Source organism: Opisthocomus hoazin, chromosome 12 (genome assembly GCF_030867145.1).
Source record: "Opisthocomus hoazin isolate bOpiHoa1 chromosome 12, bOpiHoa1.hap1, whole genome shotgun sequence".
Lineage (NCBI taxonomy): Eukaryota > Metazoa > Chordata > Aves > Opisthocomiformes > Opisthocomidae > Opisthocomus > Opisthocomus hoazin.
The window spans coordinates 8,711,777-8,727,317 of NC_134425.1; the positions used below are offsets into that span (position 1 = coordinate 8,711,777).

The 15,541-nt window shown below is 48.4% G+C and overlaps 1 protein-coding gene across 1 annotated transcript in view; it reads left to right on the top strand.

The window, feature by feature from the left end:
- The first annotated feature begins 2,507 nt into the window (after positions 1 to 2,507).
- MAF (MAF bZIP transcription factor) overlaps positions 2,508 to 15,541 on the top strand; it is a 191,809-nt gene continuing 178,775 nt past the window's right edge. The window contains exons 1-2 of the mRNA XM_075433883.1: positions 2,508 to 4,257; positions 14,768 to 14,838. Of these exons, the coding sequence (XP_075289998.1) occupies positions 3,182 to 4,257; positions 14,768 to 14,801 (1,110 nt within the window). The 5' untranslated portion in view covers positions 2,508 to 3,181 and the 3' untranslated portion in view covers positions 14,802 to 14,838. The remainder of the gene's footprint in view (positions 4,258 to 14,767; positions 14,839 to 15,541) is intronic.

Sequence of the window (15,541 nt, forward strand, 5' to 3'; positions counted from 1 at the left end):
GTGGAAAAACTGAAGACTGAATAGCTCTAATTGAAATGAAAGTGTGTGATTGTTATGGAAGAAACACTGTTAATAGAGGACTGTAAATGTTTAGACACCCATTGTGAATAGCCAAATAATAAAGAAAAATACTACTAAAATGAGAATTATACAGCGTAGGGAGAAGAACGTTGCTTCTGAAGGTAATCCAAAAATTGCTAATAATCTTTTTTTCTCCGCTGCACTGAACAGTAGAGACATTTTGGTGCGGCAGCTCTGTGTAATAATCACACAAGGACAATATTGTACAACAAATAATTTTACTTGCTGTTCTGGTAGGTCAGAGCTTCAATTTAATTTGCAGCACTTGCTTACATTGGTATCAATTAAGAGACGGTCCTCATTAGCTCACACAATTTCATACTCTTTGTCTAGAGTTCAGAGTTTACTCGGGAATTTACTCATTTGCAACTGTAGCACTTTGAATCCTCACGTCCAAACAAACTGTTTTATGAGGCTGGAGCCACGTTTCCACAGCCATCTATCAGACGGCAAGTGAAATACGACGATTGTACATTCTGAAAAGCAATAACCTTTTCATTTAAAAATATTAGCACACATTTTATGTCTCTCGTAGGTGAGCATGTTAAGTGATATACAGTACCACATTCATCTTGCTTGGGGAAAAAACAAATACCGGGAATTGGACTGTCCTGGGGGGATTTATGCCATGAGCCTGGAAGTTTTGTTGATTCCAACAACGTGAAGGAACAGGAAAGCCAGCCTAAGCAGTGAAGTTGTATTAACTTTGTCATGAATCGCAATCTGCAAGATAAAGCCAGCAGATGTCCACGGCTCTGCGTGTGCATGTGTGCGTCTGGGGACTGTGCAGAACTACACTTTACTTTTGCTGGCGACGTTGGTAGCATTTTTTAGCTTTACAGAATCGCCTCTCTGATCATTTCTAGATGTAGTTATCTTCCTAAATTTGCAGTGTGCCCTACCTTTTTTAGCTGCCAGGAACAGTACATGCTGTATGACTTTCAGATGTTAGTACTGGCACTCATACCGATTATGGCAGAGTCAGAAGATGCTATCCATTCGTAAATCCACTAGCCAAGTACTATTTCCTAAGAAGAGATCCTTTGGCTATCGCAAACGATGGTTTTCACAGCCGGTGAAAAATTACCCAGAGATTCACTCGCACCTACAGAGTAATACCCCGCGCGCAGTTATAAACGGCAGACTCCGAGGGGGAAGGGACCGGGCAAGGGGAGATGGAAGGATTTGAAGTACAATGTTCAAGAAGCCGGTTTAATATATGACCAAGTGTCAGAAGTCAGGTTTCTGAGAATTACTTTTCAGATAAACAACTTTATAGCACTGCACTTAATCTTACTTACTAGAGACATCTCATTTATCACGGAATTACAAGTAACTTTAATTCTATCGATATTCCCATAAAGCCCCTCTCGAAAAATCGAGCCTGGCAGCCCCGGAGGCTGCGGGCATCCCCGGGCCGCGGCGGGGGGGCGCGGGTGCAGCCGGGCCGGGTGCGGGTGCGTGCGGGGGCCGCGGGCGCTGCGGCCGCCCCGACGGCGGGTCCCGGCGCGCGGCGCTCGGCACTGACCTTCGGACGAGAGGTGGCGCTGTCGAGGTTCGGACCGAGCCGCTCCGCCGCTCCGCTCCGCGCGGCCCCGGCCCCCCCGGCCCGGGGAACAGGGAACGGGGGGGGGCTAAAGTAAATACAATTACTTCTAAATGTCTTAAATTAATTAGTCCGGGCCAGCAGGCCAAGTGAGGCGGGGGCGGGGGGGCTTGCAAGCTCGCAGGGCTTTCGGACCTCTTGGCGGGGTTGAGGGGGGAGGGGGTGTGTGGAGGAATCGATGTCCCGTCCCCGTGAAAAAAAAAGTAAGAAAAAAAAAAGGGAAAAAAAAAAAAAGATAAACGACGGGGGGGCTGCGCGGGAGCGGAACGCCTGCCGCGGCCGGTACCGGCGCCTGGCGCGGCGGAGCCCCGCGCTCCCAGCGGCCCCGGAGGCAGCTCCGCGCTGCCGGGACGCTGCGCCCGGCGCTCCCCTTCCCCCCCCTCCCCGCGGCGCAGGGACCCCCCCGCGGCCTCCGGTGCCCGCACCTCCCGGCCGGGCGGGGGCAGCTCCCGGGCACCCCGCCCCGGGGCAGGGCGCTCGCCCGAAGGCGCGCACGGCGGCGGGCAGCGGGGCGGCCGGGGCCGTTCCGGCGCCGCGGCGGGGCGGGGCGGGGAGGAGCGGCCCCCGCCGCGTCCCGTCCCGCGGCCGTGTCCCCGGCGCTGGCGGCGGGCAGGAGGGGGTTAAGGCGCTCCCCAGCTGACAGTCAGCTGATGGGGCCCTGATTGACAGCGCCGAAAAGTTTCCTTGTTTCTATACTATTATGCTAATGAGGGCCGGATGGCGGCAGCCGATTGGTCCGCCCGCCAAGCCCACTTCCCATTTGCCGTCGGGAGCGCTATAAAACTCCGCGATGCTTTTAAACTCCCTGCCGGGTGAAACCTCGGAAATATTTTTCATCTTCTCGCCGTAGCTTTGGGGTCGAGGTTTTGTTGTGTGTGTTTTTTTTTTTTTCCCCTCTCTCTCCTTGTTTTTAACTATCGTTATTATCAGTATTTTGGTTGCGATATCGACTTTGATTTTTTTTTTTTGTCTTCGCTCTCCTTTCCCTCCTCCCTTCCCCGATGAACCTCTCTTCTCGCGCCGCATTTTGCATGAGAAAGCCCAGAGGAAAGGCACCATGAAGTGTTAAAAATAACAAAACAAAACAACAACAACAACAAAATTTACTCGCGACAACACCAGCTAACACTTCCAGCTGCAGTTTGCAGGCTGCGAAAGAGAGAGAGAGAGAGAGAAGGGAGGGAGAGAGGAGCAAAGAGAGAGAGAGAAAAAAAAAAACCAACCCAACCAACCCCTTATGCAAAAGGCGAATAGCGAGAGCCCCTCGCTCTGATGCATCAGCGGCAGCGGAGACTCTGCACAGGATAACGCGGAGCGGGAGCAGCCGGGGCGAGCGGCGGAGCGGCGGCTGCGCGGGGCCGCGGCCGGAGGCGGAGGCCGGAGAGCGCGGAGCGGAGCTCGCCAAAAATCAAGCTGGCTCACCCGGCGGCAACTCAGAGCAGTCCCCTCGCTCCCGGAGCGCACCCTTTCTGGAGGACTGTCAGCAGCAAAAGGATGGCATCAGAACTGGCAATGAGCAGCTCCGACCTGCCCACCAGTCCCCTGGCCATGGAATATGTTAATGACTTCGATCTGATGAAGTTTGAAGTGAAAAAGGAGCCGGTGGAGACCGATCGCATTATCAGCCAGTGCGGCCGCTTGATCGCCGGGGGATCGCTCTCTTCCACCCCGATGAGCACGCCCTGCAGCTCGGTGCCCCCGTCCCCCAGCTTCTCGGCGCCCAGCCCCGGCTCCGGCACCGACCAGAAGACCCACCTGGAAGACTACTACTGGATGACGGGCTACCCGCAGCAGCTCAACCCGGAGGCGCTGGGCTTCAGCCCCGAGGACGCGGTGGAGGCGCTGATCAACAGCAGCCACCACCCGCTGCCCGGCGCCTTCGATGGCTATGCTAGAGGGCAGCAGCTGGCCGCGGCCGCCGGCGCCGGCGGCTCTGTGCCGGCCGAGGAGATGGGCTCGGCGGCCGCCGTGGTGTCGGCGGTGATCGCCGCGGCGGCGGCGCAGGGCGGCGCGCCCCACTACCACCACCACCACCACCACCCGCACCACGCCGGCGGCGGCGGCGGGCACCCCCACGCCGCGGCGCCGGGCAGCGCGCCGCCCTCCTCCGCCTCCTCGGCGGCCGGCTCCGGCGGCGGCGGCGGCGGCGGCGGCGGCGGCGGCGGCGGGAGCGCCGGGGGGCTGCACCACCCGCATCACGGCGGCGGCGGCGGCCTGCACTTCGACGACCGCTTCTCCGACGAGCAGCTGGTGACCATGTCGGTGCGGGAGCTCAACCGGCAGCTGCGGGGCGTCAGCAAGGAAGAGGTGATCCGGCTGAAGCAGAAGAGGAGGACCCTCAAAAACAGGGGCTATGCCCAGTCCTGCCGCTTCAAGAGGGTCCAGCAGCGGCACGTCCTGGAGTCGGAGAAGAACCAGCTGCTGCAGCAAGTGGAGCACCTAAAGCAGGAGATCTCCAGGCTGGTCCGGGAGAGGGACGCCTACAAGGAAAAATACGAGAAGCTGGTCAGCAACGGCTTCAGAGAAAACGGATCCAGCAGCGACAACCCTTCCTCTCCAGAGTTTTTCATGTGAGTTCCCACAGCCTTGCCACCTTAACTAAAAGTTCTCCCTGTGAGTTGTTGTTGGGGGCTTTGCTAGAGCGACAACCCAGCTTCCCACCTTCTATTACCTTTTTTTTAAAAAAAAAAACAAAACAAAACTCAAAACAATTTTAAAACAAAGTTGCTTTTTGGGTTGTTTGGGTTTTTTTTTTTTCCTTTTTAAGGTGGGCTGGCTCCGTGTTGGCCAACCTAAAGTTCTACATGAGTTTCCTTTCTGTTTATTATTATTATTTTTTATTATTATTTTTGTGGGGGCTTGCTGTTGTGGGGTTTTTTTTTAAATTTAAAAGATCCAACTCGCCACCAACTCAGTTCTTCATATGAAGCTTGCTCTTCTTTGAAACCTGCCATCCACATTATATATATATATATTTTTAAGTTCATGAGGGGTTTTTTTTCTTTTGAGCTTGCTGTGTCCAAAAAAGTCAGAATTTTTTTTTTGCCATCCTGAGTTCTTCATATGAGATTTGAGCTTTGCAAAAAGAAAAATTAAAAAAAAAAAAAAAAACTAAAACAAAGAAAAACAAAAAAAAATACAAAAACAATGTGAAATTGTTAGACTCCGGCTTGCTGAGTTCCATCAGTTTTTAGCGTTGTTGTGCAAAACTAGAGATATGCCTAGATCAACCTGCCAAAATCAAGCCTGCATCAACCTTCGGTGTGTTCATGTGAGTTTTGGCCTTAATCTGCCAAACGTGAGACTTTAGTCTGCCATTAGAATCCCATACTCATCTCATGCATTACGCTTGCTATTTTGTCTTAGCAACAATGAACTATAACTGTTTCGAAAGACTATGAAAAAGAGACATTATATTAATAAAAAACCCTGCATGCTGGTCATGTACGGTATAATTATTTTTTTTTTCTTTTGCTTGGAAATGGACTTTTGGAGACTATTATGGCATGGCATTCATCCTTTTGTTTTATTGCCTCATCACTTTTTTGGGTTGAAAGCAAAAAAGTGCAACCTTTGATCTTCCTCCTCCTCTTCCTCCCCATTAAAGTTTGCATCTGCTCTAAAACTGCTTTGAGTTACTCAGAACTTCAGACTTCCTTTAAATGCACTGAAGCATTCCCTCTCAAAAAACATGCCAGAATGGATTTTGATAACCTAATGTGGCAGAAAAAAAAAAAAAAAGTACAAAAAGAACTTTGGAAAGGTGTTAATAAAATTCACATCCCACTTGGGGGGGGACATTGAAACCATGCTGTTGCCTAAAACAGTCTAAAAATTAATTTTAAGTGATCTGCCCCATTTTTTTTTTTCCTTTTGCATTTGGTCATTGTCAAATGTGGAATGCTCTGGGTTCCTAGTATATAATTTAATTCTAGTTTCTGTCATCTGTTAGCCCAGTTAAAATGTATGCTACAGATAAAGGAATGTTATAGATAAATTCGAAAGAGTTAGGTCTGTTTAGATGTAGATTTTTTTTTAAAGATTGATGCACTAAATTGTTTACTGTCGTGATGTAAAGGGGGGTAGAATTTGCAACGGGACTGTTTTAAAAAGTAGTTTATGCAGCATGTGCTTGCAACTTAAATATAAGTTGGGTATATGTAGTCCTTGCTATACCACTGACTGTATTTGAAAACCAAAGTATTAAAAGGGGGAGGCACCCCTGTTTATATCTAGAGGGGTATTTTACATTCAAAATGTATGGGTTGGTTTTTTTTGTTCTTTTGTGGTTTTTTGGGGTTTTTTTTTTTCCAAAATTGAAGTATTTGGGACTGAATTGCACTAAGATATAACCTGCAAGCATATAATACAAAAACAAAAAAAAAATTACGAACCTGTTTAGAACGCTAATACAATTTATGCAGTTATAAAGATGGCATTACTGCACAGTTTTAAAATGATGCAGATTTTTTTACAGTTGTATTGTGGTGCAGAACTGGATTTTCTGTAACTTCAAAAATTCCACAGTTTTAAAGGCAATAATCAGTAAATTTTATTTTCAGGGACTGATATCCTGTCTTTTAAGAAAAAAAAAATGGAAAGTAAATCTTACCACAATAAATATAAAAAAATCTTGTCAGTTACTTTTTCTTTTACATATTTTGCTGTGCAAAATTGTTTTATATCTTGAGTTACTAACTAACCACGTGTGATGTTCCTATGTGCTTTTCTTTCATTTTCGACTCTATGGTTATATCAAAAGAGAGAATAATCTACAATAATAAACTGCATTTTTTTGATTCCGTACTCAGTTTCTTAGTCTCTAGTTTAAAGTTCAATAACTCCGAGAGCAGTGCTTCAGCGTACTGCCTGGCAAAGGGGTGATGCTGATACGAGAGCTGGGCTCAAGAATATTCAGGAGGGGAGAAGGAAAAGGATAGTTTTGTATAAAATGGAAAACTGTCGCCCGCTAGAAATCATGTTACCTTTCAGGTAGATGAAAAACGTGAGCTTTCAGGTGCTGCTTCTGACTTCTCAGTATTGCAGTGAGCTCAGTTTCAGTGACTCAGATCATCACACCAGGTTTTAGGAGCTCTCAAAGGGGAGGTCTGCTTAAAAGCCTGATGACATGATGTGGCCCTATATTTTGATTGTTTCATGATGGAGTGAAGTGAAAGGGAAGACTTCACATCCTCTTATCATCTGATCCCAGCGAAGCATGCCTATCTCTAGTAAGAGATGACACCGCGTCAGGCTTGGCTTGTCACAGAGCCACTTAGCGCTAGATCGAAAGATTTCTTGCCATTTGGGTCCATACTGCCTCCTTTTTTGCTTTTCTTTGCTTTTTTGCCCCTCTTCTTCTTTTGTTTGCCTCGTGGTTTTCTTTTTTTTTTTTTGCTACAGAGCGAACTGAGGAGCAGAGGAAAAAAAAATTCAAAAGACTTCCTCCAACTTTTGAGAGTTACTTGTTCTAAACAATCAATCCCAAAGGTTAATGTGCTAGAAACGCTCAGGTCTCTGAGCCCCTCTTCACTGCAGTTCTCCATGTCAAAGGGCATTTCGACTTCGAAAGGCTCCTCAAACCCTCGACCCAGCTCCTTTAAAGCCACCTTCCCCGAGAGCCTCCAGTGTCCGTTTGCAGAGCCCTCTCCCGCTCTTTGAACGGGATTGTCTGCCCAGTGTATTTGAGAAGCGGAGGCCTCTCCAAAGGATGCTCCAGCTGATCCAGGGTGGGAGTTTCATCTCCAAACCCTGGCTCATAAACCCAGCACTTTTTTTTTCCCCCCGTTTATATTTTTCCTCCCCTGCTGCTGGTGCAACTTGTTCCCAGCTGTAAGGTCATCCCTCCCGGGCGCTGGTGGCACTGGCAGGAGAGGGCCTGTTGCTGTTCCTGTGCCCGGCTGGTCCAGCCCACGTCTCAGACCCCATCCTGCCCCGTGTGCCGGGGTCAGGATGCGGCCCTGAGCCCCCCTGCGGCACCTGCACCCGTGAGAGCCTGCCTCGGCAGCGCCGGGTGCTGCTGGAGGGCAACCTGCTCCTGCTGACGTCCCTCTGGAGGGGATGGATGCCGGCCCTGCCGTGGGTGACAGCGGGCGTCAGTGGCGGGGGTCCCCGATGCCGATGCTGCACCTCGCCCCTCCCCAGGGCCGGGGCACGAACCTGCCCTTTGGCATCTGACCTGCTGTTGCACCCGGGTTTGAGTAATGGTTCAAGCTCCAGATTCTGGTTAATTCGAGTTGCATTTTCTGGTTAATGTGTAATCTGTGGGTAAACTGGTTGCTATTGGCTGACCAGAGAATTATCTCCTCTCATGAAGACGGGGCTGCTTTTTATTTCTGCTCCCACCTCCCCTTCCCTTTACGGATGCCCAGGCTTTTTCGCAGGGGGCACTTGGAGGCTTCGCTGCTGCCCTTGCCGAGAGCTCCCGCAGGAGCCCTGCCCCAAGGACGGGAAGGGACGAGGCCTCTCCTCGGCAAAGCTCCCACCGAAGCGGTGCTGCAGCCCCCGAGGGAGCGCAGAGCCCCAGCCCCCGGAGCAGGACCCGCTTCTGGTCTGGCCTCGTGCCCGCGCCCCTCCGCCGCTCCGCTTCTCCTCGCAGGTGAAGTCAGGAGCAGGCACTAGGATTTTAAAGGTGTTGTGAATTGGCTGGGTAGCGCAGAGCGAGGGGAGCACTGCTGCCTCTCTGAAGTATCTTCTTTCTCGGAGGGAAAAAAACCCCACGCCCTGTTTGAACAGCGATAAGAGAAATCCTTCCTAGAAATAGACTGAGTGCAAAAGGGAAAATTCCCATCACACACCCAACCTGAGAGGGAAAAAAGGCGCTCTCCCAGTTTGGCATCGTTATGACACATTGCAATCTTGCTTTGCAAATAATAAAAAAATTTTCAATTTTCCTTAGGCTGCACTCGAATTGCAGCCTGAAACATGCCAACGGAAGGGGGGAAAAAATAGATGCACGTTTTAATGTTCACTAAAGCGAAGTGAGTATTAGGGTTCTCTGTATGAATCATTGCAGGGGAGCGCCCACCTTTGCCGCAGAACTGCTTGCTGAGGACTAATTGGAACCACTCTGCTCTGAGTAACCTACGTTCATTAATCACCCCTCGCTTGACTCTGGCCTCGGTCCTGCTCCCATGGAGCTCGGAGGTACAGTCCCCAGGATTTAAAGGGGAGCAGGATCCCGCTGTTCTCCCGCAGGTACCTCTCTGGCTGAAGCAGGGGGAACACTGCGGAACTGGGCACTCGTGTGCCAAAAGGCGTGCGTGGTCCTAATCCCCCCCTCTCTAACAGCATCCTCTTTCCCCCGTAGTCCTGTAGTGCTTGCCCATTTATTAACTACATTACAAAGAAGTTTCATGTGACCGGTGCTGGGAGGTATGCGCACAGAGAGCGGCCCTTTGCTGGCTGGGAAACGGTGTGCAGTGCAGCTCAGCCCCCTCCTGCCTCCCCATCCCTCCCTACCCTTAAGCCTTTTTTATTTTCCCTCCTTAACATGAAACATAACCCTCTGCTCGACCTCCGGGCTTCTGCTGAGCAGAGTCCAAGAGTATTTTCGTGCTTGTGCTGCAGTGTTTTCCCTGCTCGAGAAATGTCATCCTGGACTGCATCCTAAAAAAAAAAGAGGGAAGAAGGGAGGGAAATATCCTGGTCACACCAGTGTATCTTTATTTCTTGAACAATTTCTTTCCACCACTGGGCAGGCTTGGTGCGAGAAGTGCCTGTCTGCAAACGGAGTGGTGAGCGCTTCTATTTATTAGAAAGTCTTCTTCACCCTTTTAAAACAAAAACGCCTGTGCTGAATCAAAATGCCACTTGAAAGCTACCCCCACACAAAACATGGCAACAAATTTTTAGTTTAAAAAATGAACTTTCCCAGCTCTTTTTTTCCTTTCCCTTCCGAAAGCTTTTGCGCAGCTGTTTCCTCCCCCTCCCTCTGCGCAGTGTGTAGGAAGTTCTTGTTCTAGAATCATTCATAATTTTAATACCAATTTCTGTTTGACATAATATACTAATATCAGACAGAGAGTGTAGCTGCTTCCTGGATTTAGGGAGGAAATGATGCATATATCAGAATTATCTGCTCAGATGCCAGAACTACATTGGTGTCATTTCAGCATGTGCTGCGTTGAAAGGAAATCCTCTATATTTATTACTTCGATCATCAGAGGAGCTAAATGGACCCACTGTTTCTGACACCTGTTCAGATGGCTGAATTTAAAATTTCACGCAGGAAAAAATCCTGCATACTTCAATGTTAGGAATTAAGATTTTTTTAATAAACTTTCTTCCCTCCCTCTTTCCAAATCGCAGTGCTGCGAGCGGCTGCCATGAGGCTTGGGCATTCCAGGGGTAGCTATGGAGAGTCGGACGGATTTTGTTTGCTCAGCCGGGACAAAAGCCAATCCCGCTTGTACACACACACTCGAGCTGTCTGTAGTCAAACGCTTCAGGTATCTGTTTTAAGTGCAGGTCTCGCTGTGAAGAACACGAGGTATCACACCCTAGGACGTGACAGAGGTGAGCCACTGTCGAGACAATTCCTCTTTTCAGGAGGGAGCTGAACACTCAACCACTTCACACTTTTAGGGCTCCTCTAATGAATTTTTCGGGCACAGCAGATACAAATCGATAGATTAAAATACAGTACACACTGCTGCATCTGATTCTTGACTGCCTGAAATTGTGGGGGAGGACCGAGAATAACATTTGTCACTCTCTGAGGGCTGAGTGCATTCAAATTTGCGAGCTCTAAGCCAACACGATACAAAAATAGTCCAGGATGTGACTTAACTTTTCAAGTGAAAAGCAAAAGGCCAGGGATCAGCGAGGCTGTAGCCGGGTGCAGCGGCAGAGAGGCAGCTCCAGCCCCAGCCCCGGCTATCTACCTCCGTATCAGGTTGACCCAGCACAGTGTGATAACGTCTCGGTGCCCTCGATGCAAGCCTCCTGTATCTTATCGCTCTCTGAAGTGATCATTTTCATTCGCTGTTGCTCTACCCACTGTTTTTTTTCCCAAAGTTTAGCTTTTAAACCCATGCCACTTCCGACACAGCGGTGAAGCGTGCAGGCCTGTAGTTTTGGTGCAGTGAGTTACAGGGATGGAGATTGCCCTGCCTCTCTCCTTCCATGGTTTGGAGCTCTGTGGACTTGCTGACGTGACTTCCTTTATCTTATTTTTTAAAAAAAATTTTAGTGCATCTCTTTAAGACATCTTGCATGGAGGGAATCAAAGCCAGAGCAGAAGTCCGCTAGAAGTGATGCTTCTGCACCACGCAGTAAAAAAAAAAACCCAGCAAACAACAAATCGAGCAGTGTCTTCGAGTTTCCAGCGGGGGTAGGGAATGGAGTGTCCCTGGGTGCCGCTCTCAATTGTTAATTCATAAAGAAGCACAGTCCTGAAAAATGTTCTCAGCAGCGTGTCCCCCGTGAAAGCAGAAATGTCAGTGGCTGCGTATGGAGGCGTTCAGGATCAACGCCCCGTTTCAGCGCCAGCGCTGGCATCTCCCTGCCTCTCGTCCCTTGGTTTTCGCTGTTAAACTCGGGTGTCCCCGAGGGCTGTGGGGTGTCGGGGCGAGCGGGGTGCCCAGCACGGTGGGGCTACACACGCTTGCCTCCCTGCTGCCCGCCCGGGGGAGAGCAGAACGTCTGGGGAGAATTCCGGCACGGGTTTGTAAACCCCTGCTTGAAAATAACCCGGGCCGGGGAGGGGGTGTCCGTGGACTGGTGTAACACCCCCCCCCCCCCCCGCCCTCCTCCGGGCTCTTCATCAGCACCGCGGGGCGCTCGGCGGGCAGCCCGGGCTGCGGCCGTAGCCCCGGGCGGGCACCCGCGGCGCGGGGCCCTGGTCGGCGGGGCACCGGGGCCCGGCGAGGGGCTGCGCCCCGCACCACGTCGAGGGGCACGGCCCTGCCCCGGCCCGCCGGCCCCGGGCACACCCAGCCCCCGGCCCGGGGCGGGGCGGAGGGGCCCACACACACACACACACACACACGGGCTGGGGGCTGCCGCGGGACCCGGGGTCCCACCGCGGGCGGGAGAGGGGGGGGACACGGGACCGGGGCCCGGGCGGGGAGCGGGAGGGACGGGGGAAGGTGAGGGCAGCGTCCTTGGTTTGTTTGTTTGCTTGTTTGTTTGTCTCCAAATTAAATTCCTGGAACAAAAGGGGAGTCTGTGCGTAACTAAAGGATCCGTCCGCGCACCCAAAGCTTAGCGCCGGTGGGTGCCCCGGGGGGCTCCGCTCCGGACCGGGCCCTAGGTACGTTCACAGAGCACTGCCCTGCGGTTTTGTTCGCAGTCTCATCTCCTTTTCTTTCTTTTTTCTTTTCTTTTCTTTTCTTTTCTTTTCTTTTCTTTTCTTTTCTTTTCTTTTCTTTTCTTTTCTTTTCTTTTCTTTTCTTTTCTTTTCTTTTCTTTTCTTTTCTTTTCTTTTCTTTTCTTTTCTTTTCTTTTCTTTTTTCTTTTCTTTTCTTTTTCTCTTCTCTTCTCTTCTCTTCTCTTCTCTTCTCTTCTCTTCTCTTCTCTTCTCTTCTCTTCTCTTCTCTTCTCTTCTCTTCTCTTCTCTTCTCTTCTCCTTTCTCCACTTTTCTGTGATTTTCTCCACCTTTCTTTTCTCTGCTTTTCCCCTCTTTTCATATTTTCCTCTTTTTTTTAACTTTCATCTTTCTTACTTTCTCTTTTCTTGTTCTTAAATTTTTCTCCTTTCCTTCCTTTTCTTTTGCCTTCCTTTTTTCTTTTCACCTGTGCTCACACGGAGACTAATCTAAATCTCACTGCAATCAAAGGGAGATTTCAAAATTACGTTTTGGATCAGGCCCTGAGATCTCTCCAGGGAGCAAGATAAGGGGGGGAGGGGAGCAGAATTTACATTTTATGGTTTTTAAAGAATCGGAAGTACAGAGAATGACACTTTCTGAGGCTATTTCCCAGATCTATGTGGATGTATCTCAGGCTGTGTATGTGATTAAGCTTAAAGCCCCTTTCTGTAAGAAAGCAGGCAGATGCACTTTCCTGCAGCCTGAACCCTGCTGCTTCGATTTTGAAACAAAATTTCTTGCCGAGGCCTTGACAGTGGGCTGTCATGGTGCAAAAGGCGAAGGCGATAGAATCAGTTTTCTTTGTTGGTATCAGCTTCTAGAGCTGTGGTGCTCTCCACTGCAAACAGCCCCTGCTCCCTCAAGCGCTTGGAGCTGTTGCAGTGAAACGTTAGTGGCGATGAAAATGAGCCCGAATGTGAACCAAACAAGACCTAGTAGTTTTTTTTCTCCCCCCCCCCCACCCCCCCCACCCCCTAACTGCTTCCAAATTCCCTGATGAAAGCATTTGAAAGCTTTTTAATACGTAGGAAGAGCTGCTGGAGCCTGCAATACGATTCAGTGTTTTGTGGTGTGGGAAGAACAGCTTTTCCTTTCTGTAGGGTTTCCTCCTGCAAAGTCATTGTAGAGGAGGGAATACTGTAAGATTAAATCTGGTTAAAATACTATATTCATGTCACACCAGATAGAGTCTCCAGACTGTGCACAGTCTTTCAGCTTCCTTTATTGTGAATTCCTTTTAAAATAGCACAGTATAGAGCAGAAAACTTATTGAAGTGTAACTCTCTTGCACCAACTCCGTCAGATAAAATGAAGGAAAGTGATCAGCCTTGTTCAATTAATCTGCTTTGTGCCTCTGGCTGCCTTCACTCTGTCTTACTTTCTTTGACTCTTTCCTTATTAATAAACTGATAGTTAAATAAAGCTGCTGAATGAATCAATGCGCCTTGCTGGCGAAAGCAGGTTGGTGCCATCCTGTTTCAGGTCTCCTGTGATGTGGCTGAAGGGTTGTGGTTTAAAGCCGGGATGGCCACAGCAAAGGCTGAGGCTGCTCAAAGCAGGCTGACCACATCGCTTTCCGGATGCTCTTCAGGCATGAGGCTGGAGTACCTGTTCTTCTCAGCCCCGTGCGTTAGGAACAGGATGGATTCACTGACTGGCGTGAAAGCAGAGGTCATCTTGAGGGAAATTACACCAAAGGTCTGCAGGAGTCATTTGCTTGAAGAGATCCCGGGCCATGTGCCAAGTATTGCATTTAAGGAAGCACTGTCCCCTTTCTCAAAGAAAATACCAAAAGAGAAAAACAACAACAAAAATAGGAAACGGTGCTTTCAGCGGCAGGCAGGGACCCTTTCAATGAGCCTGTCCCACCTTTGGGTGGGATGGGGGAGAGGGATCGTTCAGCTGGCACCAAACCTGCAGTGGGCTTTTGTTTTCAGAGCTGCAGAGCTGGTCTGGGATCAAAATGCTGAAAAAGCGCCTATGATTTGTCTTGCCATTTTTTTTTATTAAAACCGATCAGACTTGTGGTTTATCCTTGCTCTGATTATGCCGTACAGTTACAATAAATGGATGGAGCTGAAGCATTCCTGCAGGCGGTTTATAGAAAATATATGTATATGCCTCTGTATGCACACTCAGGGAAAGAAAGTTAACTCTAACGGACACAAAAAAATATTCACATTTAAGAAATGTGGATTGACTCACAGACTTATCTCACTTATTGTACAAAGATGCACTCTATGTTGAATTTTTTTTTAAATAGATTTTAAATATGTGTTGACAGGATGAATTTGTATAGTGTGAGTAACTGCAGGAAGAAATGACAGCTCTGCTTTTGTTATTAAACTACAGTCTGGAAAATAATGGAGTGTGTACAAAAATTGATTATTATTTTGCCAATTACATTAGTGCAGCTCGTAACAATCATTAAGAAAGACAGAAAGCTACATGCTTTCAGGTCTTAGAAGCTGATATTCACTGCTGAGGCAAAGATATGTATTTTTAAGGTAAGTTTTCAGTAAGAGTCTCCTGTTATTAACATGAAATAAAGACTAGATGTGTGAGCTAGAAATATTTCACTTCAAATTGTGTTAATTTCTTCTTCACTCACTCACAGTTAGTAATCTGTACGAGAGACTTTCTGAGTTTAATTTAGGTTTTGAATATGAAAGGTCCTATTCTGTACCATAGTGGCATGACAGACATGTTTTACAATGTTAAAAATTCCTTTTAATAATGGTTTATTTTAATATATTTACTAAATTAGGTACCCGAGAGAATCATCTACAACGGTGATGTGAAAATCCCTGTTACCTGAGGTCAAAAAAAAAAAAAAAGGTATGTTTTCATTTTCATTAGCAATTTGACATATTTCAGCAGGGATGGTAATTTTGCTGCTTTGTTTTCTGCTGCTGAGACGGTGCTTTTTGGTCCAGCCCCGGGGAGCCGGTGACAGGCTGTGGTGCAGTTTCCTGGGCTTTCGGATGAGGCTGACTTTCAGGTGCCTACAAGAACCACTTGCAATGATGGGGCTTTGTACTTTTGTCAGCCAGGCAGCTCTCCCGTGTCCCACAACTCATATATAATCCTTTGCAAATGTTTTTCTTTCTTTTTCTTCAAATGCTAACGTTCAGACATCAGCTATGGGGATTAAGGATGGGTCTTCTGAAGATCTCCCTCAGATCTTGATGAAAATCATGAGTCTGTGTCAGACGACTTCTGTACTTACAAATTACAATAGAGTTTAATTCACAGCACTGCTTTCCTCTAGAAATTCGTGTTCATTCAGTCTGTCAACACTGACTGAAAAATACACCGATAATGAAAATGTGGGAATTAAACTTCCAGTCCTTTCCCCTGCTAGACTCAGACAGGCACTTTATTTTTTCCGTGGAATTTGATTTTTATTGACCTTGACTATAAAAAATGCTAAGTGGCTTAAATGAGTGCTAAGGTTGCAATGACAGATTCCTGTGTGAATTTTTTATGAAACCTCCTATTTTGGTTAACACAGGCTGCTGTGTAGCCTACCACACTTTGA